The sequence below is a fragment of the Drosophila montana genome, unplaced genomic scaffold (genome assembly GCF_035044405.1).
Source record: "Drosophila montana isolate Dmon_TW-CO22-7 unplaced genomic scaffold, ASM3504440v1 contig_3200_1, whole genome shotgun sequence".
In the NCBI taxonomy this organism is placed as follows: Eukaryota; Metazoa; Arthropoda; class Insecta; order Diptera; family Drosophilidae; genus Drosophila; species Drosophila montana.
The window spans coordinates 3,558,101-3,585,410 of NW_026998080.1; the positions used below are offsets into that span (position 1 = coordinate 3,558,101).

Here is a 27,310-nt window from a genome sequence, read left to right on the forward strand (position 1 = left end):
TCCTCAATTGCGTTTTTGTAGCATTTGTGCCTTACCAAATTTGACGTGCTCCCATTAAATTTAAAGACACTTGGGCACGTTCGGCAGATAACATTCTTAAGCTCCGTTCCATTTTGATCCACAACTCTGGAAAACACATTCCATACTCTGCTCCGACTTCGCTTGTTGACGACCTTAAATTCTCCACTTTGAATTCTGGCTCTAATGGAATCGTTGTCATATTTCATTTTCTTATCCGAGTCTTTTATGAAAAGTAGAAACAGTAGACATGTTTGAAAAAGTAGATGAAACACAATATTGAGAGTGAATTTGCGGATTCATGACTCATTACCTTTTATCGAGTGGATTGGTTTGCGGCACGGCAATCAGCACAGTATTATTTTCAGACTTTCTAAATATGTGAAATGATTTATCATATAAATCATTTGGCTGTATCTGTGGTTGGCCACTTACTGCTTCTGTTTATTATATTTATGCTTTACGAATTGCTAGAATGAAACAATTAGTTACAAAGAATTGAACCCAATAGCAATAGGAGTAATTGTATTTCAATAATAAAGATGCCTATCGGCCAACCGCCATAAGCAATCGGCGCTAAAGTGCTGGATTTTAGGCTCATGTAAACCATACGGAATCAGTAAGAAAATGCAGAACCAAGACTTTAAACAAATTGAAGCTAGCAAAAGGTAATATCCAAAAGCAGTTGCAAGCTGCTGGCGTTATACTTTAAATCGGTGAAAGCACTTTTCGTTGCCAATAAGATCTTTCCTTTTATTTATATTTAGAAGCATCAGCTGCTTGTTTGAAGTTTATCGGCTGCCTATCGACTGGCCACCACAAATTTGCGGTAAGCAGATGGTCAATATGAATCGTGTGAATCATAATATATTGAACGATTTGAAGCCAATTGCTTTAACATTATCTTTTCTTCAAAGTTTTTCCTAATTATCATAAAACAACTTTATTCTTATAGTAGTTGTTTATATAGTATTTTCTTAGCGATGCAAGCATAATTGAATATAAACTCTAAGCATTCGATGGCATGGCGGAGGTCCCAATGAATCAAATGTAACTAGATCATAGAAATAATGATAGCTGAGCTTAGCTAACTGCGATTATGACTTAATATTTAAGCATTCCAAACTCATTGTTCCCCAAGTTGGAATATTTTGCTCTTTATTGTATTGTTTATTTATTTGCTGTTTAGCAAATCATGTCTATTTACATACATATGCTAACTAGACCTATTAATTTTTTTATAAGCAATGAACATTTAATAGGTGAAATTTATATTCTGTGTCCTTTTTTGAATTTGAATCAACTTTAGCACATTTCAGTTTGTTATTTAAAACTGTATACATCTGTTGATAAATAATGGTTTGTGACGTCACACTTCTTCGTGTACTTCTATGCAAGTGTTGTAAAAAACTGCATAAATTGAACTGTCGTGCTTTGCAACACGGTTTTGTGCGTGACTGAAAATCGTGACATGCGTGTCGCAAAGTACATTTTACGTTTTGGTTTTTACATATTTTCTGTTAATACCGCTTGAATAGGAGTAGCAACAATGCACGTCGAAAAGAAATCGGAATTGAGAAGTCTTCTGAAATCGGGTGACAAGCGCTGTAAATTGGTGGAGCCTCGAAACGCAAAGAGCTGCGTTTGGCGATTCTTTAACCTGGTGTCTTGTGATGATCGAATAGAGCCGTATGCCTGTTGTAAAACCTGTGGCGATCTGTTGTCGTACAGCGGGAAAACAGGAACTGGTAGTCTATTGCGCCACAGATGCTTGCACACGACTAACGGTAAGTTTTGGATCTGATATTCACGCACGCCCCCTCACACTGCCACGCGTGTTCAGAGCGGGTAGCTCTGTTGTTGTCATCGCCACCGCTTGTCCTAGTGCTGTGTTATGTGCTCTGCATTTGCATGTTGGATAGATAATTGTGTCAATGCAGTCGGATTTGTCAAGTTGACCCTTGATATTAAAATTGGTTCTTTCATTTAAAAGCACCATGGTGTCTGCTGAGGGTATTCAAGCTGCGAATAAGTAGTAGTGTTAGAGGTCGTCGAATAATTGAGACCCAGAAAATAGTGCTGCTTTGTTAATTGTATATAAAGTTGGAAATGTGTCGTTCAGTGCTTTGTAAAAACGTATAGGAATTAGTTATGTGCTGTTTAGGTTTATTTATTTTCTTTGTTTTGCTTGATTGAAACGTGTCGTTTCGCAACACTGTTTCTCGCCTGAATTTTCCAACACCGGCGCCAACAACGCTAACATCGCTATTGCGTTTTTGTGGGAAAAAATTATAATTGAGAAAGTTATTTTGTAAAAAAAAACGATTTAAAATGCCTAAAGGTCGCGTTAGCAGTGTTTGGCAGCATTACGATATCAATGAGGAGTGCGAAAACTTTGCAGTTTGTCGCTATTGCGGCAATAATATATCGCGTGGTGGCATGGCCAGCAACCTGAAGGGAAACAACACCACCAATCTGTGGACACACTTGAGGCACAAGCACGCTGATGAGGTGCTGGTCAATCCCATACAACAACGCCCAATTAGCCGACCTGCAGTTATTACTCTAAAGAAAGGTACGCCAGCTGCAGTGCTTATCACAATATTTATTGACCTATTGACGCACCTATCGATCCCGCGCGACTGTCCCCAATTGGAAACTATCGCAAAACGATGACGCCCAGCCCTGCTTTACAGCTGGGAGCCGGCAATTTATTGACATATGATTAATATATATCGTATTGCGCATCTGTAATTGTGCTTACACTTATCCTTTCAGAAAAAACTTCGCGCATCGCGAAGGCTAAAGTTGTGCGGGAGCCGCTTCGTGTTGCGAAACCAAAAATCGATGTGCATGCATCCATAGCTGGTGCGCTGCCCCAGAAGTGGGAGGAGTACGAGCAAAACGACGAGGTCAGCGAGGACATCAAGGACATTATATACAGTGAGGATCCGCTCTGCTACAGTCCCATCCAAGTGGTTGAGGATGAAATGCTAGATGCTGGCGAAAAAGTCACCGTGGTGAGCAGCAGCAGGGCAACTACTAATCCAGTTGTTGCCACCGTCGTCTCAGCTCCCACAAGCGCTGCAAAAACATTGAAAAACAACTTGGAAACATCCATTGAACGGCTGACCACGGTCAGCGAGCAGCTTAGCTACGTTATTCAGCAGCAACAGGAGGAGCAGCAGCTCAAAGATGATGACTACTATTTTGCGTTAAGCCTGGTACCCATTATGCGACAACTGTCGGTGAGCCGTAAGCTTTACGTCCGCTCGAAAATCCATGAAATTTTGTACAAAGAGAGTGAGGAGACTAGCACTAAAACTGAATAATAGGACAAGATTAAACTATGGATATACATAAATCATTTTAAACTTACCCAAGAAGAAGAAGAAGCAGAAATCAATACAAAAAGAAACGAAAAAACAAAAAAAAAACACAAAAATTGTAACATTTATCTTATCAACAACTATTCATATAGGCTAAAATGTTTCTATGTACGTTTGTTAACGTACCGTTTGCAATTTTAGTTGGAACATATATTTAATAAGCACATATGTTGAGACGAATTCGTATTGATAATTTAGCATGTATGTATGTATTCAAATATTTAATGCAAAACTCTTACAAAACGCTAATAAATTTACCTAAGACCTCCAAAGTGGATTCCTCATTATAACTACTATATATACTTTACTTAAGCTCCAATAACTTGCATATTTGTGTGTACTGCAACATTTCGAAATAAGAACAGAACGACAGTTAAATGTTGTGCAAGTAGCTTTCGGTTTAGTTACGACACTTCCCATATTCAAACTATTCTTTGCCAAAATATGTAAATCTGAATACGGATACCTTTGCGGTGTCTAGTCAGAAACTGCGATGTGTTATAACATGATTAAGAGTAAGAGCTGTAGTACACATTCAAAAGTTCTATAGGTGTACATATTTTGGGTATATAGTTTCTAGCTGTTATAGTCTTGGATATCATAGTAGTGACAGAGGGGGACAGAGCTATATCGATTCGGCTTTTTATCAGTGTCTATCTCTATATAAAAAACTGTTTGTGCTTGACTGACTTATTGGTGATCAACGCAGAGCTCAAACCGTAAGAGCGGGGAAGCTGAAATTTGTACTGTAGTTACCTCATGTGATGGGGGTGCACCCTACGACGGGGCTTTCCAATTCCACTGGCAAGTGCGTGAAGATTTGAACCACTTTGTTGCTTATCAAGTTACCTTTACCAAATTCCACTTTTACACATTAAACTATGTTGCTTGTAAATGAGCCAAATCTTACCAAGATCGCAATTCTATATTATTTAGCTCTATAAGATGAATTGGTAAAAAAAAAATATTTTTTTATAGAAAATTTTCTGTTTAAAATTTTCTTTTTTTTTATCAACTTCAGCATTAACGAGTTTCAATATTTTCTTATATCGGAAAACCCGTAACTCAAATAGTTGTAAGTGAATGAAATCTTCGGCGTATCGAAGAAATCCGTACTTTCACGTTTAACATATATATTCTGCAAAACCATAAGCATAATTCTACTAGGGTATTTAATATGTTTTTGTATCCAAATTTGATAGATCTATGCAAATATCATATTAGATATGCTCCATTCCGGAAAATGAGTAAAAGTCCGCACAAAGCCGTGACAAAGAAGTATAACTAATGAAATAAGTTTTGATTTCGTTAGTTTATTTATGTTTTAAATAAATTTTATTTAAATAACTTGTTGAGATTTACAAAACAGAGAGCATTACTAGAAGTATAATTTACAAATCGATTTCTGGAGCTAATTTGTGTGGCTTACGCAATGCTTACAACTAGAAATATGATTTGTATCAATAATGCATTATTATTATTTTTTTATTTATTTATTTGTTTTTTTTTTGCTTCTGTTTAGCTTTCAATAGATATAATACAATATCAATACAATAAACCCTACAGATCGAGTAATAAACAATAATCTTACTATGTATATGCAACCCCAAATATCGTCTATATTTTATAATATGTATATGTTTCTATATGTATTCGTATATATGTATATACGCTTAATCTCTAGTCAACAAATGTTCGGTAGTTGATTAATCTTCGATTTTGAATAGCGGATGTGTTGATTCCTATGAAGGGACTCTAGACTTACGACTTTATGTTAAGTTATTTAATGCAATTGTGTGTTCTGATGGGATCGATTAAGTGCACCTTATGACTGCCAAAAACTTTGATAGCTTTTATCGTTAATGCTTAGTTAATTTTTTCAAATTGAATATAATGCAAAATTTCAACTGGCTGAATGTATTTGGGTATAATTAGCTATTCGTAAGCAGCCCAGCCATATTTTATTTTATTTATATTTTTTGTAAATTGTTATTTGTAAGGTATATATCATTTTGATTATGGTTCGTCTATGAGAGATATGAGTACGACTGGAAATATGTATAATTTGATTAATCGATCTCCAAATAAATAATATATGTATATTAATTTGTATATCTTGTTTTTTTTTCGGTATTTAATTTTCGTATACAAGCATTTAGATATATCCAAAATTTATTTAACTTTATTTTCGTATGACTCTCGGATCATCATAAGTATCTAGCATAGGTGTGTATGTAAATTGGTATATTTTGTTCTATTCACAGTTCCGATAACTACATCCAATAAATATTTGATATATATATATATATATGTACATATATCGATTAATCAAGCAAATCTCAAGTGTGCAACTAACCGGAACCGGCCAGGACTTTGCCAAGAAATGGTCGGTTCATGTTTATTGACACCGGACTATCTTAGGTCTTAGTTTATAGAGCGGGCCGCAGTCCACGTATGATATGAGTTGCTGTTGTATTCATATGTATTCAGTTATTTGATATGGACTTAAAACATTTAGTGTATTTTTTTACAAGGACATTTATCAAAAGGTAATCAATCAAAAATAAACAACTTGTTCTCATTTTGCATATTTATACAATAAATATTTAGTGTATTTGAAATATCGTTGAGTTTGGAAACATTTGCATCGCTTATTGCACTTTCGAGCGTCTTTCTGTTCATATCTTTGTCATTCGAGCGGGGATCTCGGAGCGTGTGGGCCAATAGCTTCCCTTAATAGTAATATTATTTGGTTGATGTCACCAGCTGACTGGTGCTATAGCCCTGTGTGTTGCAGGTGGGCAGGGCGAATGGGTTGAAGCTCAAGCTGCTGACTCCTGCAAGAAAAAAATAATTGCTTAGTATTAAAAAGATCTATTGAAATCACCCTCTCATGACAACTAACTTAAAATGAACTAACTCTACATATTTATTATTTAAAAAACTTAAAGCATCTGAAATATTTGATTTATTCATATGTCTAGTCGCCCTAACAAAAGTTTTCTTTACTATCCCAAAAATATCTAAGAAAATAAAGTAATAATTGAAATTAAATTGTCCGCCTAATGGTATGCTAAGTTTGTCGAACATTTACTTGATTATCTATGTTCCGAAATTCGATTTCGATTCGATATCACTATTTTTGTTGTTGCATACTTTTAAGGGATTTCCGAACTAACATGTCGGTTTTTCGGTAATATAAACCAGGGCTGCCAAGCCCATAAAAATTGACGGCTTTTCAGAGTATTTGGTTCGTGAAGCTGTTTTTGCACATCCTTAAGCACATTTGGTTGGTTCGAAACTTGGATAAGTGTATATTTAAAAAATTGTAATGAATATTTTTAACTTTGTGTGACTAATGAAAAACTCTTTTTAAAGCAAGATGCTGTTAGGTTTGACTTCGGTTGCCTTTCGGGTAAAAAATAAAAATATTAAATTGGGTTCCGAGCTTGAATCGACTCGTTGCGGCACGTTTTGCCGCTGAATTAGCCGTCTGGCCGACCAGTACAAGCAAATGCAAGGGAATAAAAGTAGAACTCAGTTAAGCTTAGTGTTAAAAGTGATTTGAAAATAAAAGCAGCCGGAATATGCAGAAATATTCGAAAAGAAATTGTACAACGTATATGATCAAAATGTTGAAAACATTCTAAATACCGTAAATATTCGAAATATTCGATATATTCGAAAAGAATTGTACAAGGTATATGATAAAAATGTTGAAAAGCTATAAATACCGTTAATATTCGAAAAGAAATTGTACAACACATGTGATAAAAACATTGAAAAAATTATAAATACCCTTAATATTCGAAATATTCGCAAAGAAATTGTACAACGCATTTGATAAATACGTTGAAAATTATAAATACCGTTAATATTCGAAACATTTGAAATATTCGCAAAGAAATTGAGCAACGCATACGATAAAAATGTTGAAAAACTATAAATACCGTTAATATTCGAAAAGAAATTGTACAACACATGTGATAAAAACATTGAAAAAATTATAAATACCCTTAATATTCGAAATATTGGGAATATTCGCAAAGAAATTGTGCAACGCATATGATAAAAATGTTGATAAAATTATAAATACCGTTAAACAAGTGTTGGTTGTGTGTTGATGTTGTTGTTGTTGCTGTTGTTGATGTTGTTGTTGTGGTGGATGTGTTTTATGACGTCGGAATCTCAATCACCAGCTACACCCACTCATCAGAGTCATCGCCGTCGCCGTCGCCGTCGCTGGAGTTGGATGCAGCGTTATCAGCGGCGGTGCCCATTGTCAGCAGGCGCCAGTCAATGTGATTTTTTTGTGGGCGTCTCTGCTTGCCTGCCGATAAGGTTGTGCTTTCCATGTGTGTGTGTGTGTGTGTGTGTGTGCGTGTGTGTGTGTCTGTGGGGGCCTGTTAGCTGCTCCAAGCTCCGTGCTGTTGTTGCTGTTGCTCTGCTTCGTCCTCATTGCCTGGTGCCTGCTGCGCTTAAACGGCCGCCGCGGTCGCTGCTGAGACGGCAGGATTGTGCCAGGGCTGGTGCGGATGGGGATAATGATGCGGGTGGGCGGCGGAGACATGGTGATGCTGCACGAGGGCCGAATGCCAAGGCGTTGACACGGACACTGTTGGGGATTAATGTCGAAAAGGCACTTGCTGAGCAAATTTGGTTTCACTTTGTGGGCAGTCGAGTATTCGAGTAGGTGTTTGTTTTTTTTTTGGGTATCTTATGAGTGGTTGGCTTATGAAAAAAAAAAACAGAGCTTAAATAAAACTAAACTAAGCGCGAAAAAAACAAATTGGAAATAACCATCAGCAATCTAATAATTTGCTTTTAGACTTGTTCAAAGACATCAAATGAGTTTGGAGCTGCTGAAGCGGGCTTCGGGGCGATTCATGAACATCCCATAGTTCGGATGGGACCTCAACATATTTCGTATCAGTCTCTTCTACCATGTACATAGATTATAATACATATTTTTAAAGAAAAGGATTCTAATTATTGTCGATTTGGTAAAATCAGAATCGCATAGAGAATTATTTTGCTGATTATTAAACCAAGCAATTTGTTAAATTTAATTGGTTGTGTAAAAATACTGAGAAATAATGAGAAATACCAAATATAAAAGTGAAATGTTTCTTGACGCTTATAATTCCCAACCAGTTAAAGCTTCGGTCAACTAAAGCAAGTTAGAAACGGGAAGTTCTTAATTGGCTGCGAATCAACGTAGCCTAGAAACCGACTTGGGCTTGGGACTGGTTCACTTCGCCATCTCATCTCATCTCATCCCATCTCATCTTCTCTTCTTATGAAGTGTACAAAAGATGGCTAAAGATTTGTATCACGGAAACTGAACAAGCTAGGAGTCCGATTCTTATAATATTTTAAATATGCAGGGCAGAGCTTACTTCTGGAGGGACTCAAGTCTGGGTTGGATCACTTACTTGACGTGGAGTTGAACACGCTGCCCGGCGATGAGGACAGCGTACCCATATTCGGTGCGGGCGCATATCCGTTCGCAGTCGCTGCGACGGCGGCGGAGGTTGCTGTGGCGCCATAGGAGCCACCGGAGCTGTGGGGCGTGGAGGCGCTGCTGCAGTAGCCGCCGCGGGGACTGACGCTGCTCGACTGGGCGCGCTGGTAATCATCCTCGGTCCACTGGCCAGTGCCATCCTGGACGCTAACCGCCAGTTGACCCGCGTACGAGTTGAAGCTCGTGGAACCGCCTGGCGATCTGCTGCAGCAAGAGAAGCGTTAGATGCTTCTGCCGAAGATCGGTTGGGGTGAGCGCTTACCTGGGCATGGAGTAGAGCGCCTCGACGAGATCAGCTGCGCGCTTAAGGATGATTTCCTTTTGTAGCTTCTCCGGATCGCCGGGATGCCGGGGTATCAGTTTCTGCAGCCGCTGGAAGCCATAGTCGATTGTAGGTTCGTTGAGTGCTGCTTGAACGGCATAATTAAAAAGGCGGAAAGCTTAGACATGCTTACGGGAAGGAATCGAAAACAACATCTACTTACAGACATAGACAAAGCGTCCGGGCGAGCCCTTGCAGAACTGCTTGCTCTTGTAGGAGAGCGTCACCTCGACCACGCCGGGTATGTGTCGCGGCGGGGTCTGGACCCGTATCGCGTGCGATGTGATCAGCTCGCTCCACACCAGCATTGTGCCAAAGACCACCTGCAGCCCATCGAAGAAGTTGTCGCCCACAATGATCACTGTGGCGCCACCTGTGGTCCAGCCCTCGCTCGGTGATATCGCCTTGATGCAGGGCGTGGCCACGGGCAGCGGCGGGTAGAGGCCTGAAATTGGTGCGTAAATAAACGGGGTTAGTTTGGGTGAAGACGTTCGGGAAGAGCAGGAAAAAAATCAATAAACGGGTTCGAGTTGCCAATTGCTACAGAATCGAACTGAAAAAAAAAAACGAAAATGAAAGCGCTCCATGAGGGGAGGAAAGAGAGCTAACTAACTAACTGATCGAGTAATTGGAATTTAGTTACAGACCATCGTAGGTACTGTCGGGCGCTAGGGGGTGACCGGATATGGACAGGGATGTGTTGCCTGTACCTTCCGTTGTGTCCAGTCGCTTGGCGCGGCGTCCGTGCTTCGAGTTGTTGTGCACGAACATGTTGTCCGAGATGGCCAGCAGTGGTCCATCCACGGCCACCTGCGTGGAGATGACAACCTGTGAAGAGTGCGGGAAAAGTGCGGGAAAAGGGGGAAAAAGTCTGATTAGAAATTGCAAAGTTTTTTATTTGAATAACTCTTAAGCTAAATTATGTCTAAAATTCATTCCATGATATCCGATTTACAGATCTGTTGAACTATTGTTCCTCTCCGGAGTCTTGTCTTGTCTTCTTCTTAAAGTTAAAGATATTGAGACGTACCTGAAATCTTCTCATGTCCCGCGGATTGCCAGCATTTTTGAGGCAATTCTGATTGCACTTCAAGAAGAATTTGAGAAAAAAGCTGCAAGCACAAAGAATTCAAAGAAACTAATTAGTAATAACTAATGATAATTAATAATAATTATTAATAATTAATAATAATTAATAATAATTCATAATAATTAATAATTATTAATAATAATTAATAATAATTAATAGCAATTACTAATAATTACCAATAATTACCAATAATTACCAATAATTACTAATAAATACCAATAATTAATAATAATTACTAATAATTCATAATAATTACTAATAATTACTAATAATTACTAATAATTACTAATAATTACTAATAATTACTAATAAATACTAATAATTACTAATAATTAATAATAATTAATAATAATCAATAAATACGAAATGAAAAAGGAAAATGATTTGTAGCTGCTCGAAAACACATTCGGCTACTCGAAAGGACAAAGCCGGATTCAGATTGAGGCGGCGTCTCCCCTTTATGAGTTGCTAATGATCCGTTGCGCCTTTCGCAGTTGCCACTTGCCACTTGCCACTGGCCATGGATGCTGCCACGTTTTGCAGCAGATGTTTCGCCTCGGGCTTGAGTCAATCCACTTGGCCCCCCCCCGCTCCCCGTCCTTTGCCCTGGCCCGCGGGCCTGACAGCGCAGCGTGCGATAAGCGCTCGGCTCGGGCTTGGACTCGGGGTGACAGTTATGTGTGTCCTGCAGGCAGGATATTCGAAATTGACACCCGTGTGTCGCGCATTTAAATGGTAAAATATACACACTAACTGCCTACAGCACTCCCCCCTCCCCCTCCCCTCTCCCCCTCCTCGCTCAGCCTCCTGTTGATTTTATTTGCTGAAATAATATTTTGCCGGCGCTGCGGGGATCGCCCCGCCGAATTGGCAGCTACTTTTTCAGTTCTTTTTTCAGGCGTTTTTGTTGTTTCTCACTTGACAAATTGGACAAATTAGTGCAGGGGGCGTGTCGCTCTTGCCCACTCCCCCTCTCTCCCCCTCGACTCTCCCTTCTGGAGTTATGGGGATACAGCCAGGCACATCTGCATATGTGCCATAAATTTGTTTATTTCTGTCCTGATGAAGTGTAGTTCAAGAGGATATCCTCTCGAGCAGCACACGGTGCCTGAGATGTGTTGAAAGGTGTGCGTGTCCTGAGTTTGAAATGTCATATGATATGTGTACTACGTAGATCACATAGCATATATCTGGGTAAATTTGGATTGAAGGACTTGTGGTATATATACTTGAAATGTATTTTATAAACCAAAACCTAACTAAAACAAGCAGATTTATCCATCAATATGTTTTGACACCCAGCCTTAAATACTATATAAAACTTGTGACCCAATCATTGAAATCATCTAACTTTATTTGGAAGGGATTCAAAGCAACAATTGCGATTAAAAATTGTGAATTGAATAATTATTAAAATTTATATCTTTGACAAATCAAGATTTGAACGAAGATCTGGTTTTTGATGATGTGCAAAACGAGATGCACGAATCGAACCTAAAAGTGGACCGACAATTTATTTGCAGTCCAATTCATTCACAACTCTTATATAGATATAGTAAATACTTTATATTTCGAAGTTTAGCTAGGAACAATTTCTTAACTGCAAGATGAACAATTGAGAAATCCAATTCGCAATCATCTAAACAAAAGATTGCCTGGCAAACACCAGACAGATATTGTATCTAGTATATTCGGCATTTTACTTTGCATTTCTTGAGACTGTTTCAATACGTTTTTTATGGATAAAGCATATAATAATAACAACATTTGACGATAGCAAAACACACACAAATTTGACATTCTCGATATGTGAAATTTCAATTTGGATTCGATAAAGTACACGAGTTAACACATGCCAGACCTATTTGGGCTTATCAGAGAATTTGAGTGTGGCATTGGGCACAATTAATTACGAACTCTGTACATTTTGGACTATGAATAATGTACACATATATATAAATATATGTACAGATATGTATATGTGTGCATATAAGGCCACGCGCGCCGAATTGCGAGCTGATTGTGAACTTGTTGAAGCCGGAGTTGGACTCGGGAATGGAAACAGATGTGTGTGTACGTTGTATTTTGTTTTTATCCACGGTGCCAGCAACAACAACAACAACAACAAGCAATATCAACATGAGCAGCATCATTAACACGGCCATCGGCGTTCCCTAAGGGACGGAGCGCCGTGTATCTGTCAGATGCAATATCGAGTTACATAGAGAACCTCACAGATGCAACTGCAGACGACGTTGCTGTCGTCAACGCGGCATTGAAATTTGAATACGTATCGAGTGGATATTGAGAGCTGCTTTTGTGTGGGAATAGGTTAACTCATTTACGGATCATTCACGGTACTAATTTTCTTTTTGTTGCAGCCACCCCCGACGTGCCCCTAGCATGTTGTGCCTCTTTATGGGCAGCTAATTGACTTTCTCGGAAGTAGCGCAGGGGGCAAACTCGCACGCTTGAATTACAATGTTTTCAAATATCCTGACAGGATGCATAAATTGCCCGGACCCGGACCCGGACCGATGCACGGCGCTTGCAGCATAAATCGCAGGATTCCCATTTGCATATGCGCCAAGGGCTGAGAATCCTTGCTGATTCAATTTAAGCTGACATCTTCGCCTTGCTGCTCGACAGTTTTTTTGCCCCCGTCCCCCAATTCCGGCTGGGCAATTAAAAATTCAACGCGCGTCTTGCCAATAAATCAAAGTGTCTCCATCTTCGTCTTGGCTGTGGCAACAAAGTTTCCTGGCCCTCGCTCTGACTTGCTGGCCACGCGAAATTTTCATTTAATGAAAAGCTACGCATCATCAAACGCGCGCACACGACATTGGCCTGGCCAGCAAAATGGCCAGCAAAATGGCCAAAAATGGCGTCCACGGACCCATTGGCATCTGGAGCACGTAGAGCCAACGAAGTGCATAATTGGTCATTCATATTTGGCCCGGACACGGAGCTGCCAATAGCTCCTCGTTTCGGGCTACTTAACAATTCCAAGTAGCTTTAAATTTCAGATGAACAGTTGAAGTGAAAAGGAATTATAGAGTTAAATTGTACACCTATTAAATTTATAGATTTATGCTTCATTTATATCTGCCTATACTGGCAAAAACAATGTTAATCCCATAAAGCGAATAAAAATATCTTCCGGCTTTCATCCTGGGGGATGCATCCTAATGAAGATTCCACCCAACAGAGCGCAAGTAAATAAAATATTTTCAACTTTCGAAAATGGAATATTTAAAAAGTAAATATAGAAAATTTCTGTGCTCGCTTAATGAATTCGTCGATAAATTCTTTAATTTTTTAAAATCAAATTTAAGCACTACAAAATTTTGTAATAGATTATCTTAACTAATTTTTTATGTATAATTTGTTATTACCTAAAAGAATTTTAAGATCACATTTTTGCGAATATCTTGAAAATCATAAAACTATTTTAAACAACATTTTATTCTCTAAATTTTAAGACACTAACCCAAATATTACCTAGGTGAAGAAAGAACTTTTCGTCGAAATATATTTTTTAGGGTATATTGGCTCAGCTGGAAATAATAAATAACCCACAAAATTGGCTAGTTACCTATACTAAAATATTCTCAGGCTTTTAGTAGAGGTTATCGCCATTCAAAAAACAATATTAATTCGAAATAAAAAGCCTTCTGCACAAGGCTTTTAAATTTTGAATTGAAATAAATACGAACAGGTTGTAAACTTTCGAGCTCCCGCGGATATACGAGATGGAGTTTCATGAAGGCTCCAACGATTAACTGCGAATTTGTGAATCAACAACAACAAGAACAAGAGAATTGAGCTTTATCTTTGCATCGCTCGCACAACATTTAATGATGAATACGAACGTGCATAAATCGCTTTGGGTTCTGGCCATGGCTTGGAGCTGTCGGCGATGTTATCTGCCAGCCTTTGGTAGCAGGAGGCGTCAACAGAATGTAGCCGAAAGCGTTTGTGGCGCACGCCAAGCAGCGCCATGGCACAGGTGAGAAGCAACGGCCCCCTCCCCCTTCCGCCACTCTCCCCCTGCTACTTCTACTCGTAGCCGCTGCGGGCAACTTGGCGCTAATTTTTCACTAACGATAATATTCAAAATTTTCAACTTTATTGCCGCATAAAGTCAATGACTATGCCAGACACGAGCACACACAGAGCCCAATGCTGGCAATTTAGCAGTTTTCGAGCTAAATGCGGCTGTCCTCAGAGGTTGTCAGCAGTTAATAGCTGAAATTTGCAATGCGTGCATTTCTGGTATTTATTTTTTTGGTATTTTGAAAAAGTTATTATTCGATTAAGCTGGCCAGTACTGTGAAAGGCGTAGGACTTAAGTCTCTAAACAACACTGTTAGAGTGCAATGACAGCAGAGGTTGTCATTCAGTGTGGCTCTACGTCAGTTGAGCTGATTTTTCAGTAATCAAGAGATTTGTTTGAAAGGAAACCAATATGGACTCTGGTAATTCAAGACAAATATATATATCTTAATCAAGTTGTATCAATTTATGCGTATATTATGTGACTGATTCCAATAACAAACGACCAAAAACAAGCAACTGGCTAATTATCTTCTTTTTTTTGTTTAGCGGTTTTAAGCATTCGACTTAGATACTTTTTGCAGCGACAGTTGGCATCACTGTCAAAAGCGCACAGAGACAATGCTAAAAACTTACTTTGGCGCCATTTCCATGCCATTTTCACGCACACGCACATATACTCCCCACATAGACACACACCAAGGCAAAAGATGGCGGCCGACGTCACCATTTTGTTGATGTTCAGGTTCAGGGCTGCTGCTGCTGTTTTCTATTGTTGTTGGAACTTTTATTTATTTATGCTCTTTCTCGGCTTAGCGCTGCACGCTTCGCGGCGCACGCACAAGACCCAAGCACAAAGACACCCGCAACACCCCGCAACCCGCAACCGCGACCCCACAGAGCACCCCAAGCTGTTGTAAAGATTTCCCGCCACCCGTCTCGATGTCGCGTCGGCACAATCCTTATCAAAATCGCACTTGGACTTGGACTTGAACGTCTTTCGGCTTCTTTGTTGAGAGTTCATAGCTTTTGGGTCTTTGTAATAGACTTTGAGGGCGGTTTTCCATGCTCTGTTTGTTTTGTTGTTGGTTTGTGTGTTTTGTTGTTACGCTTTCGTTTTCGTTGTGGTTCATCCTTTTGGCCGGAAGAGAAAACCTTAGCATGGAACTTGTTGAAAACACTTTCGCTTATCCTTCACAATCCTCGCAGACACACACCAAGAGAGCGGGAGAGTGAGCGGGAGAGCGAGCGGGAGAGCGAGCGCGAGAGCTAATGCGAAAGTGAGCAGCATTTCGAGTGAGTTTTGAGTGGATTACCGTATCTTTTGAGTGGAGCTTTGCCTGCGTTCATTTCGTGAATGAATCTCCCCTAGTGAGGGGGGCGGGGGGCGGCTGCTGCTTTTTTTGGTAGAGTTTTGTTTGATTTGGGCGTGCGTGTGCGTGTGTGCGTGTGTTGGGGGTTGCTTTGGGATTCAATGTCATGCCGCTGGGACCAGGGAAATACCTCGTAACTGTTCTAGTCGATGTTGTTGTTTTTGTTTTTACCGGGAGAAGCAACAGCAACAGCAACAACAACAACAACAACAACAACAACAACAACAACAACAACAACAATGGCAGCTTTTTTTGTTTGCGATTTCTTCATCTTTAAACTGATTATTTCTGTAAGCACACACGCATCTGCGAGCATGTGTGTGCGTGTGTGTGACCATAAAAATACCATATCGAGGTTAAATATCAGACATCGATAAAAGCTACAGGCAGACAAAGATACAGCTACAAAGAGAACAAATACGAAAGTATCTTTGCCAGCGTGCTGCTAAAAGTATCTGTGTATCTGTATCCGTGTGTTTGGGTTTTGGTCCCAACATCAATGTCTTTAACTTTTGCTACTCTTTGGCTTATCCCTTTGCATCCGTTTGTAACCTTTGGCGAACTACTGAGCCATCAAATTATCGACCTTATTGAAATGCGTAAATTATGCTAACTATTTTGTACCGACACTTCTGACTGTGTATGTGTGAGTGTGTGTGTGTGAGAGTGTGTGTGAGTGTGTGGATGCCTATGTTGACTGCCAGTTAACGCTTTTAATATAATTAATTATGCAGCATGTGTAAATGGCGGAGGAAATAGCTAAACGAATCACACACGAGAAACACGAGCTGAGCTCCTTTAGAAGCTGCCTAATCAGAAGGCATTTGGCTGGGATCTGTAAATTTTAAATAACATCGCGTTCATTTCAATTATGCACATCAGATAGTTTGAAGCACACATTATTGATAATTCATCGTGCTCTCCAGCTGAACAATTTAAACTGTGATATTATTAAGAAGTTCACATTAAAGATTAGCACCAAAATGTACATATACCCTTTGCCAAGGTATCCATATCAATCCAAAAGGTTTGACAAGTAACTGGCATGAATTTGTAAGGAAAAACAATAAATGTTTATGCTCTTAATTGTAATTTCATATTTACTAAGCACTTAAATGAAATGTAATTTAGCTTATTTGTTTTTATTGGAAGCATAGAGGTAATTCTACAGTTTATATAAGTATATCTATATATTCTTGCTGTTGAATTTGGTTTAATAAAAATCACCTGACTGTGAAAATTTTAGCAAATGCTTTTAAAGCATTCATAAAGAGAGAGCTCTACAAAAAAAAAAATGTTAATCTGCAATTTGAAAATAGATATTTATGATTTAATAAACTACTTTTCCCAGGAGCTAACGATTCGCAACGAATGCCATTTTGCCAGGGAAAGAGAAGGACGCAAAAATTTGCATTAATAATTCAATTTCAATAGACAGGCAACAAATATGCAAATTGCACGCTCTTTGAAATGCAAAATTCAATTCGAATTTTGTATCCGTTGATTTATGAGGTGCGAATCAAGTGCAGTCGCACGCGGTTTTGCAAGAGCCTGAGACCGGGCCACTTCAAAGAAATTCACCAGCAAAGAAAATGTGTGCGTGTGTGTGCATCTATTGGGACGCCACTGTCTGGCATTGGTTGGCCAGCGATAAAAAGGCAAATGTACGAGCGGGTATATCTTTATCGATAATTAACTGTTATGGACTCTCTGGTCTGGCTCTCTCCGTCTCTCCGTCTGTCTGTCTGCTGTGTCTGCCCAATATTTCATATGCCTGCGCGGGCCTGTCGATTGCTGACCACAAGTGCCGTTATATTTGTGTCTGCGTTTCAATTTTTTCTGTTTTCTTTTTCTGCGTCGCTTTGAATATTTGAGCAGCCCTGCCCCCCCCCCCCCCCTCGCACTCGTCCATTCAACCATCCCATTCAGCATATTCGTGTATGCAGCAGCCCTCAGCCCTCGGCCCGCAGCCAACAAACTCGTCCACTTCATTTTCAGTTTCAGTTTTGGCTTCGGTGCCATTTGTCACCCGCACCACAGCACCTGAACTGGAGCTGGCGAATGGTGTGCCTGAATGCATTTAGAAAATTAAAAATTGTAGCCACAACTAGCAGCAGTTTTGTCATCATTTTAGCGCGATTATCAAGGCATGCAATGGCCAAAAACATTTGCTTGCCGCACGCAGCCAATACCCTGTTTACACTCGTGGCGTTTCAAAGTGTGTATAGTCTGCTGCAGATCAAAAAGTGTGACAGTATTCAATCTGTTTAAATAATGATGGATATACTTGTTTGCAATTTGTTACTATATATTTAACTTTGAAAAGCAAACTGAAACTCATTCAAAAATAGTTTGCTTTTGTTGTGTTAAATATTTGCAAGCTATATATTGAATCTCTTACGAGAAGCCTTACTCAAGGCATGCCAAACCGCAAACCCCTTTTTTTTTTGCCGCCACTGTATTCAGCACGCGCGGCTTGCATATTGGACACCATTAAACGTCAATTCTATTTGTCGCCGTCGTGGTGGGCCTTGGGGGTTTAGTGGGTTTAGTGGGTTCAGTGGGTGTAGGGAGTGTAGTGTGTGTTGGGGGCGGGCCACAGTTGCCCACATTTGCCCGTGAGTTTGCACTTAGTTTATTTGTCGCGCCGGGAAAATATAGAAAATTGAAATAAAGCGAAGAAACTGCCAATGACGTAGATAAATGCAAATGCGGCAAATTTCGGATTGTGCGCTTGGGTTTTTGCTCCTTTCTTGTTTTTCTGTTTTTTGTCAGTTCAGTTTGTTGGCCACTCTTCCAAATGGCAATATTCAGCTTTTTCCAACAGATGGGCGATGTTTAGCGTATTTTTTCATTTTCCTTAAAGTGCACGGCACAATTTACTCAAATTAAAAAGTCGAAGCGGTCATTCGACACGCGATAATCGTTAACTGCCGCAGCAGTCTGTGAGTGTCCGAGTGTGTGTGCGTGTGTGGGTGCTGTCAATGCAGGCACGGTATAATTTGCGTTATTACGCATACGCCAGATGTGCCCATCATAAACATATAATGGGTACATGGAATGAGATGAAAATTGAAAATAAATACAAAAACAAAGCTCAAGTTGAGCAGCGATCACCGAAAATGTGTGAAAAAAACGCGGAACATGTCGCAAACGACACAAACAACAACAACAACCACACAAAATGAGAACAACACCAACAACAACAACCACATAGATGCCGCAGCTGGCTGACCACAACAGAGCTGGGCCAGAATCATCCACGGTGGCGACAATGCGACCACCGCCGCAGTGCGCTTTAAATTCACTTAATTATGGAACACACACGAAGCGCATACCAAAAAAAAAAAAAAAAAACAAAAATAAATGCGTAGCAAACGTAGCAATCGATCCGCACACAATGCGCCGAGTGTCCTCGCAAATCATAAATAAAACGGCGGCCCGAGACGGTTCCTCAACTTGGGGACTTGTGCTGAAACTGGGAAACTGAGCTGAAGCTGAAGCCAAAACGGAGACCGAATTGGAGATGGAGATGGAGATGGAGATGGAGACTGCGCTTGCTCAGTCCTCACCTGCGCTGGTAATTGCAAATCCTCAGCTATCTATAGGTACTGTGACTAAAGGCCTAAATACGGAGTTAACAATCGAATCGCAACTGGACAAATTCGACTAAGATCGTTATAAAATAGCGATCGCTTGGCGAACACAATTAGACTAACTAATAAACAGTTATTTATTTAAAGCAATTGACTTTGACTTAATCTAACTAATGGGCAACGATTAAAACTATTCATAATTCCTACATAAAACTCCAGGTTTTTCTATACTTATTTCAAAATGTTCTTCAAAAATATTCCCAATTTTATTACGTGTATAATTACTTGATTGAAAACTGGGAAATAAATGATAAAAGTTCTCTAATCTCTATTATCCAATATCTATACTATTGTCATATTCCTAGAAAAAAATGCATTTTAGTTTAAATAGCAACTATTTATTAAACCCTTAATTCCCTTAAAAAATAGCTAAGGATTTTTATAAATGGGTTTTGAATTTAATCAATTTTAAAGTAAATATTTGCTTTTTTTTTAATAAAGAAATGAATATAAATCTAATTTTTAATCTTCAAATAGGTTTTGAATTTAATCAATTTTAAACTAAATATTTGTTTTTATTTTTTTTAAATAAAGAAATGAATATAAATTTAATTTTTAATATTTGTATTTTTGAACTGATTGGAATATTTATTGAATTTAATCAATTGTAATTTATTTTAAATAAAGAATTGAATATGAATCGAACCTGTGACTCATTGCGATAAGTAAACTTTGTAATTCCTTTTTGATATTGATTGTTGTAAGTTTGTATTTTAAAGTGATCAAAAATTGGAATTGATTGGAATATCTATGGCGCACTTTGCACCACTGTGCGCTTGCCGCATTGTGTGCACATTTTCGGCATCTGTAAAGCTGCCGCTGCCGGCGACTGCAGATCGTTGCATGAATAACAGAAATTCATCAATAAAACATGTGGAAACCAAAGCTCTGTCTCCTTCTCCTACTCGTTGTTGTTGTTGTTGTTGTTGCAGCTGTTGCTGCTGCTGCTGCTGCGACTCTCACGGCACACGTTCGAGCGTCATGCAAGTGGCAGGAACAGCAGCAGCAATCGCAACTGGTGTTGTCCGCTGGTTGTTGTCATATGTATCAGTTTTTGGCTTAGCCACAACCACTTTGAAATGCAGGCGGCCTGTTGCCTCTTGCCTGCTGCCTGTTCAGAGTCGGAATTTTCAATCAGTTCCAATTGTTGCGCGCTCAGTGACAAGTTTCTGCGATCAGCAGCCGCAGCAGTCGGAGCCGGAGTGGCAAAATGTGCGGGACCCCCAGCCAAGTTAGCGCTTTAGCGTGTGGGCCTTGCAAAATTTAGTTGCGAACACATAGATTATCCCAGCAGAACGAGCCGATGTCTTCTGGCGGCGGCGGCATGATCTACAGGCATATCAATGAGCAGGAGCAGCAGCAGCAGCAGCAGCAGCAGCAGCAGGAGCAGGCGGTAGTTGTCTGTCTGACTGATCCATGCCGCCGCGGCTCTGATTGGGATGTGTATGTGTGTAGAGCGGTGATTGATATGCGCCTCTCGATCTGGCAATGGCTCTGCTTCTGCCTCCAACTCTCTCACTCTCCCAATCTCTCTCTCTCTCTCTATCTGTCTCTCTCTGTCTCTCTAGCTGGCGACAAGAGTTACAGGCCGGCTGACAAATGCGACATGTGCCGCGCTGGAAGTTGGGAATGCGACGGGATTAACCAATTTGGTCAATGCCAGCTTGCGGCTAACAAGGCGATCGCATTGCGCAAATAAACAGGCGAAAAATGAATTAATAATCGTAAATATCGCGCCTGCGCACGTGGATCCAGCACTGGATCCAACTCTCCAGTTACCTGCCTGTCCGATAACTGTTCTTGCAACGGATTTGGCTGCATTGTGGAGCACGTAGCGCGAACAAAACACGCTCAGCAATTTTAACAAGATCATAAATGCAGCAAGCTCTGATCTTGCCGAACCCATTGCGGACTGGCCCAGGCCCAGGCTGTTGCTTCTCTAGATTTCCTAATTTGCAAACAGAGTCTCTTTTTTAAGCCAACAGCAGTAAACGACATCAACAGGCAATCAATTAAATTTAATTATCACACCAATTATGGCCTGATTGCCAGCCAACCAGCCAGCGCATAAATGAGTCTCCATCTCCAGCTCCGACTCCTTCTCCATCTCCGACTCGATCTAAGTCTTAGACTTGGCGTCCCTCCATGCTTTGTAATAGAATCATTAAGTCTTTGTCGATGCTGCTGGCTTGAGGCCAGGTTTCGCGGAATACCACCATCGTGGACAATCGATATAGATGCCATTTAGCAGCTGCTCAATAGGCAAATAGTTTTGAACACCCGTTGACCAGCTGAAGGGACCACCGCAGCTGGCAATGATACCCTACAATGATAATGATGTTGTTGGTCGATTGGGGATTGTTATCTGCATAAGGTGCGATTCAATTGACCAGCTCAAATTCTTTAACAAGTCCAACCAACCAAGGCAATCGAATCATTCAGGGGCAGCTCACTTATGCAAAAAAAAAAGAAGAGAAGAGAAGCATGTCGAGAGTCCGAGCCCGACAAGGAAATACTATGAATCGCGCGCCGAACTGCTTTTTGCCAACATTCTGCTTTCCTTCTCTAGACGCATCCGGCCTGGCTTTAATGGCATGAGAGAGGGAGGGGGGGGGGGGGGGGAGATGTATCCAAAAAGTGACATATTCTGAATATGTACTCAATACCATTCTATACGAGAAACGACTTAATAACTTTTATTATCTTTAGTTCTAATAGGTTCCGGAATATGCCTAAAGAACAAGATTTCGATATTGAGTTAGATCAAACTTAATCTTAAAGTGTCAAAGGAGAACTTAACAAATTTTCTCAGGTTCCCATAGTTTCTCAGATTGAGGCAGATTAACAAACGGACAGAATATGAACAGGAATATGTTTATCTTGGGGGGTCGGATATGTCCTTTAGCCATTTGATTGGGTGTAGGATATGGTTCAATTATTGTGATTAATTAATGTAATTTAGTTATTAAATACACATTAAAAGCAGCCTCCAGGCAGGCGAATTATAATTCGAACTTAGAAGCTGTTAACTAAGCTATTCAATAAGTCAGCTGAATAATTATTTCTAGTCCAAAGCTGACTAAAAAGTAAAGTTTAACAATTTGATGAAAGTGATTTATAAATGAGAAGTATATTGTAAGCCCTTCTTTTTATTTGCCCCTTTCAAATAGTTTTTGTCTCAAGAATAATCGCACATACAACATATTATTTGAATGAAATTAATATTCCGCCTCCTGTGGCTTATATTTTTGTGCAAACAATTTGTGTTTCTCTAATAATATTTCCGAAGCCAATTAGAGGCGACGCACGCCCGGCTGGCGGCCTCAGGCTCGACCTCGACTGGGAAGTGGCTGCGGCTCGGGGATCGGACTGAATGGCAGCCGCAAGGATGTGCATACAATTAACATAATTCGCCTGACACGTGACAGGCGCGCGAGGGGCGCTCCGGGAGACAGGGACGGGTCGCGGGATGCGGCAGAAGGCAGACGGGGGTGTCGGATTGCGATTGCGAGTGCTGCACTCGTCTCAATTTACAATTTACAATTCACAATTCACAATTTATGAAAATAGAATTTGCCTTTGCATGCTGATGAACTTTCATTTTGGCCAGCTCAGACTTTTCCGGAGCTCCCGGAGCTCCTGCTGTCTCGCCAGTTGCCCCCGCCGCATGCCGCAACCTGCCCCATCTACGGGGCAAGCTGCCGCATCATGTTTTATATTGCAGTTGATAATAATGCCAATAAATCAACGATACGCATACAAGCCGCAAACAGGCTGGCAAAATAAAAAGCGCTCAGCGCCGATGATGAAAAGCAGCTTAAAATGTCATCTTTTGTATGGCGCATCAGCTCGGAGCTGGTGCCGGAGTCGGAGCTGGAGTCGGAGCGTGGCCGGGGGTACAAGGGATCGGGCAGGGACATTACACATCTACTTACCGATCAATAATGACGGGGTCCGATGGCGTCTCGTTGCGGTTACCACAGCTCTTCTTATCACAGCAGCGGCTGCAGGTAAAATAAAACGAAATCGATAGGTTAAAAATCTTAAAGGACCATTTCCTAAATACAACTTAAAGCTACATGGAAAAATTACTGCAATTACTTAACGAATAGTACAGATAAAGTTAATCTCCCAATTATTTAAAAAATAAAAATAAATATATATATAAATATATTTATAATTAAAAAATATACATTTTAATAGCTCAACTCAAATTGGAGGAGAAAGATAATTATCAAACATTTCTAATTATATTTTTAAATAGATATAAATAGATATAAAATACAACACAGTGAGAAAAACGGCATTCCTTCGTTCTTTAATAATATATTCTAAAGACTTTTAGCCCTAACAAGGCTAAATTTTAGAATTAAACATAATTCGTACCTTAGTTTAGATATGATATATGAATTCAATGAACAATAAAAAGTACGTAATTTTTATAATATTCGAGCTTTATTCAAGCTAAAAAAAATAAAGAAAAATTGAGGTTCTTTTCAGTTTAAAAGTTTTTGAAACAAAAACTGAGTTGGGATTGATAAATCGATAAAGATGGAACGCGCTTTTCTAAACAAAGTAAAATTGCTTTATTTAAGTCTTAGTTTAGATTGTATCAATTGTATTTTCTGTATTCTCTATCAATTATTACAACATTGCAATAAGATATCGTAGGCATATTTTGCCAAGGTTTTGCTCAATTGTGAAACTTAGAAATGCCTAAAATATGTTCAAGCTATCTTAACTTTTGACCGATTGTTCCTATGACAACTATATGATATATTGCTCCGATCGGGTCGATAAAAAAAACGTTTGCAAAGAAAAATTGACAGTCGGACAGAGGGACATAGTTTTATCGACTCAGCTGTTGAAACTGGTTAAGAATATTAATTTATTAATTTATGGAGTTGAATATGTGTCCTTTTAGGAAATGAACATTTCGGGACCAATTTAGAATATATATATATATATATATATATATATAGAATATACCACGCTATAAGTTGTAAAAAATAAATAGTTGAAAAAACTTTTGATTTTTCTATTAACTCACGAATCATGAATGTATTATTAATTATTAATTCTTAGGTGCAGAGAAATAATCTGAAGTTAGACAAAATGTTTTCTAGATATTTTGCTATGCATTTTCCAAAAAAAAACACACACATATACGCACTCGGATTGAGTTCAATGGCTGCGTAATTTTTGGCCGCACAGCCTCTGGGCAGCGATGAGATGTGGCCCGGGGAAGGGGAGGGGGAAAGGAAAGGGGGCTGGGTCGTGCGGGGGTGGCACACTAACTGGGTGGCTTCGGCTAAAGCTTCAGCTTTGGCATCGTCCTGGGCAGAACATAAACATGGATGACTAAAATGGGCGAAATGCCAAACGATAAAGGAGAAGCCATTGCCGCTGCTCGCCACGACGACGACGTCGACTGCGACGGCGGCTGCGACGCCGGCGCCATTGTGTTTGTATTTGCTTTGTGTTACGCGAAGCTGTTGATTTTTGCTGCTTTCTTGGCCAAATCCAAAGCTAAGGCTGAACCTGGAGCTGGAGCGTGAGCAGGGGGAGGGGGAGGGGGAAGTCAACCCCTGTGCGTTGTCCCCTTGTTTTGATAATGCTACGCAAACATAAAAACTGGGTGCCAATCCGAAATAATAAAAGATGGCCGGCCAGCGCACCCTGAAGCTCTACCGACTGCCACGGGGCGGCGGGGGCGGGGGGCGTGGCCGTCTAAAGGGGACGAATCTGTGTAATTTTTTTTTTTTGTTGTTTGCTTCTGTTTTTGCTATGCTGTGTTGTGTTAGCCCGTTTTTTTGGGGTACCTTGGGTATGCTGCACTTGGAGGACTCGGTTTCTGAAACTGAAAATTCTATTTTTCTCTTGCGAAAGTTATCCAACATATCTTTATCTTATCTTTGTCCCACTTATCTTTGCCTAGTTCAGAGATTTTTGGAATGCCTGACAAAGAAAAACATTTCAGTTCAATTCAATGGGAAAATTCTAGGCAAATATTTTTACTCCCATCTAAATTGTCTTTATTCCAATATGAATTGTTGAATATCAGTTGAATTATATTAAATTCAAGGGTATATTGTAGTCGGTCACGATTTTGTGGACTTTCATTTGTATTATTTTGAGGCAACCTTCAACTGTCAGCCTCCGTTGGGCGCTAGAAGGGTGAACTGCCCAGAGATATGATGATGCTAGATGACGATGGGAAGAGTCGCAAAAAAAAGGAGAGAAAGAGACATGCGAAGAGGGGAGGGGGGATTTGGGGGCTTGGTGGAGAGAGGAGGCTTGCGAGTGGCTGCCATTTATACGTTTCAGCTCTCGTGCGTTTGAGCGTAAAAATAAAACGAAGAACGCAACGGCCAACTGACAGGGCGGACGGACGGACGGACGGACGGACGGACGGACGGTTGGAGGGGATAGAATAGAATAGAGAGGAGGGTTGAGAGGCAAACTAAAAAATCAACATTATTAAAGCGGCCAAAAAAGCTCCAAGCAAGGCAACAAAAAATATGAAAAAAAAAAAAGAAAAGAAAACAGAAAGAAAACAAAAGCTGCGTAGTGGAAAAATCACGCGGAAAACGCTTAAAACAAATGAGCGTAGCTGCCAATTCCGGCGGACTCGCATACGCCTAGGCGGAAGGGGGGGGGGAGGGGGGAATGATGGAGGGGAAGCAAAGCTCACAAGCCAAACATAAATACTTGGACAAAGCTCTGGGGAGCCAAGGCGGCAACTGGACACCCTCGAGACAAGGGAATCAAAGGTGTGGATTACTCAAAGCAGAAGTCAATGCATCCGAATCATTTGCAGATTATTAAAGGAATCCGACTCGCGGCAAACGAACTCACCTGCACATCACCTCGTGCGTCAACAGGACACGGCACATCTCGGGATTCTTGTCCTGGCCCTCGTAGATGATGGCCTGCAATGAAGAAAGCATGTACAAATTGTAAATAATTGTTCACTAGATGGCCATATTTTACGCACTAAGGAGAGAGCTTAGGCTAACTGTGGAAAAAGGGGGAAGGGTGATAAAAGGCAGATATAGACCACAGCTCAACTAGGCTTAGGTCGTTTTTGGTGCAGCAAATTTACAATTTATATAAAGCTTAAAAAGTCACCTCTTCTAATGAACGACTCGATTTGAAAATACGACTTCTAATGAGCTTCTGTAAAGAACGATTCAAAAATATTTTACCTGTGTACACTGGGAGAAAAATCGATATAATTTACCATATTTGTATGAATTTTGAGTAAAAATAATGTGGCCAGATTTAGATGTCAAATTGATCCAAAACCATGAACAAAGACCCAAACCTCGCAAAAATTGGACGAGATTTGACCGAGTTATGGGAGTGGGAAATTTTTGACCTATGTCTATATAGGAAATTTGAGGGTATCATTTCCACATGAATTCTGAGTAAAAGTAATGTTGCCAGAATAAGATGCCAAATTGATCTGGAGATCAAACCATGAGCATAAAGCCAAACCTAATGAAAATCGGTTGAGTTTTAAACGAATTATGGGACTAGGAAATTTCGACCTCTATCTATATACATAGGATATGTAGGAGGTAAAGGCCTACTACGCCGTCGGTTACAGGCAAGTGAAACATTCTCGATCACTTCCATTGATTAGACGAATTGTGTACTCACCTCTGGTGATTATCGCATATATGGAACATCAGCCCTATAGCTCAATGGGAACCTGTTATCTGTCCCCATCCATTGGTCTAGTCTGGTCCCCCAACTGCCATTAGGCAAATACAAACAGACATAAATGCTAATTACAGTGCAACTACTCGAGAGTTGCGAGCTGGTCAGAAGGTCGCGACATATGGAACAAACACACATACACCGTGCAAATATTTAC

General features: G+C 40.1%; 2 protein-coding genes across 10 annotated transcripts in view; one reads left to right on the plus strand and one right to left on the minus strand.

The window, feature by feature from the left end:
- Window positions 1-1,473: 1,473 nt before the first annotated feature.
- BEAF-32 (Boundary element-associated factor of 32kD) lies at window positions 1,474-3,681 on the plus strand. Of its 2 annotated transcripts, none has more exons than XM_064687284.1 (2): window positions 1,474-1,805; window positions 2,797-3,681. In XM_064687284.1, exons 1-2 carry the CDS (start codon window positions 1,568-1,570, stop codon window positions 3,348-3,350), a joined length of 792 nt encoding a protein of 263 aa, XP_064543354.1. In that variant the 5' UTR covers window positions 1,474-1,567; the 3' UTR covers window positions 3,351-3,681. The 2 variants fall into 2 exon arrangements, with proteins under 2 accessions (XP_064543354.1, XP_064543353.1); XM_064687283.1 differs by lacking the exon at window positions 1,474-1,805 and adding an exon at window positions 2,224-2,593.
- A 1,038-nt stretch (window positions 3,682-4,719) lies between these two features.
- kn (knot) overlaps window positions 4,720-27,310 on the minus strand; it is a 35,791-nt gene continuing 13,200 nt past the window's right edge. The window contains exons 4-12 of one of the 8 annotated variants that reach the window (XR_010436854.1): window positions 26,287-26,360; window positions 23,364-23,432; window positions 10,284-10,365; window positions 9,901-10,081; window positions 9,417-9,698; window positions 9,194-9,341; window positions 8,843-9,132; window positions 7,504-8,022; window positions 4,720-6,244 (exon numbers count right to left, since the gene is read on the minus strand). Coding sequence is in view for 4 of the 8 variants with exons in the window: in XM_064687285.1 (XP_064543355.1) it covers window positions 6,153-6,244; window positions 8,843-9,135; window positions 9,194-9,341; window positions 9,417-9,698; window positions 9,901-10,081; window positions 10,284-10,365; window positions 23,364-23,432; window positions 26,287-26,360 (1,221 nt within the window). In the remaining 4 variants the exon portion in view is untranslated. Of the gene's footprint in view, window positions 6,245-7,503; window positions 8,023-8,842; window positions 9,136-9,193; window positions 9,342-9,416; window positions 9,699-9,900; window positions 10,082-10,283; window positions 10,366-23,363; window positions 23,433-26,286; window positions 26,361-27,310 lie in introns of all 8 variants that reach the window. The other 7 variants (XR_010436852.1, XR_010436855.1, XR_010436853.1 and 4 more) reach the window with 7 other exon arrangements.

Excerpts from the sequence above, each read along its gene's own strand:
- BEAF-32 (XM_064687283.1), top strand. The coding sequence starts at position 2,350 with ATGCCTAAAGGTCGCGTTAGCAGTGTTTGGCAGCATTACGATATCAAT. Across the intron at positions 2,594-2,796 it reads AGTTATTACTCTAAAGAAAG|AAAAAACTTCGCGCATCGCG; the intron begins GTACGCCAGCTG and ends TTATCCTTTCAG.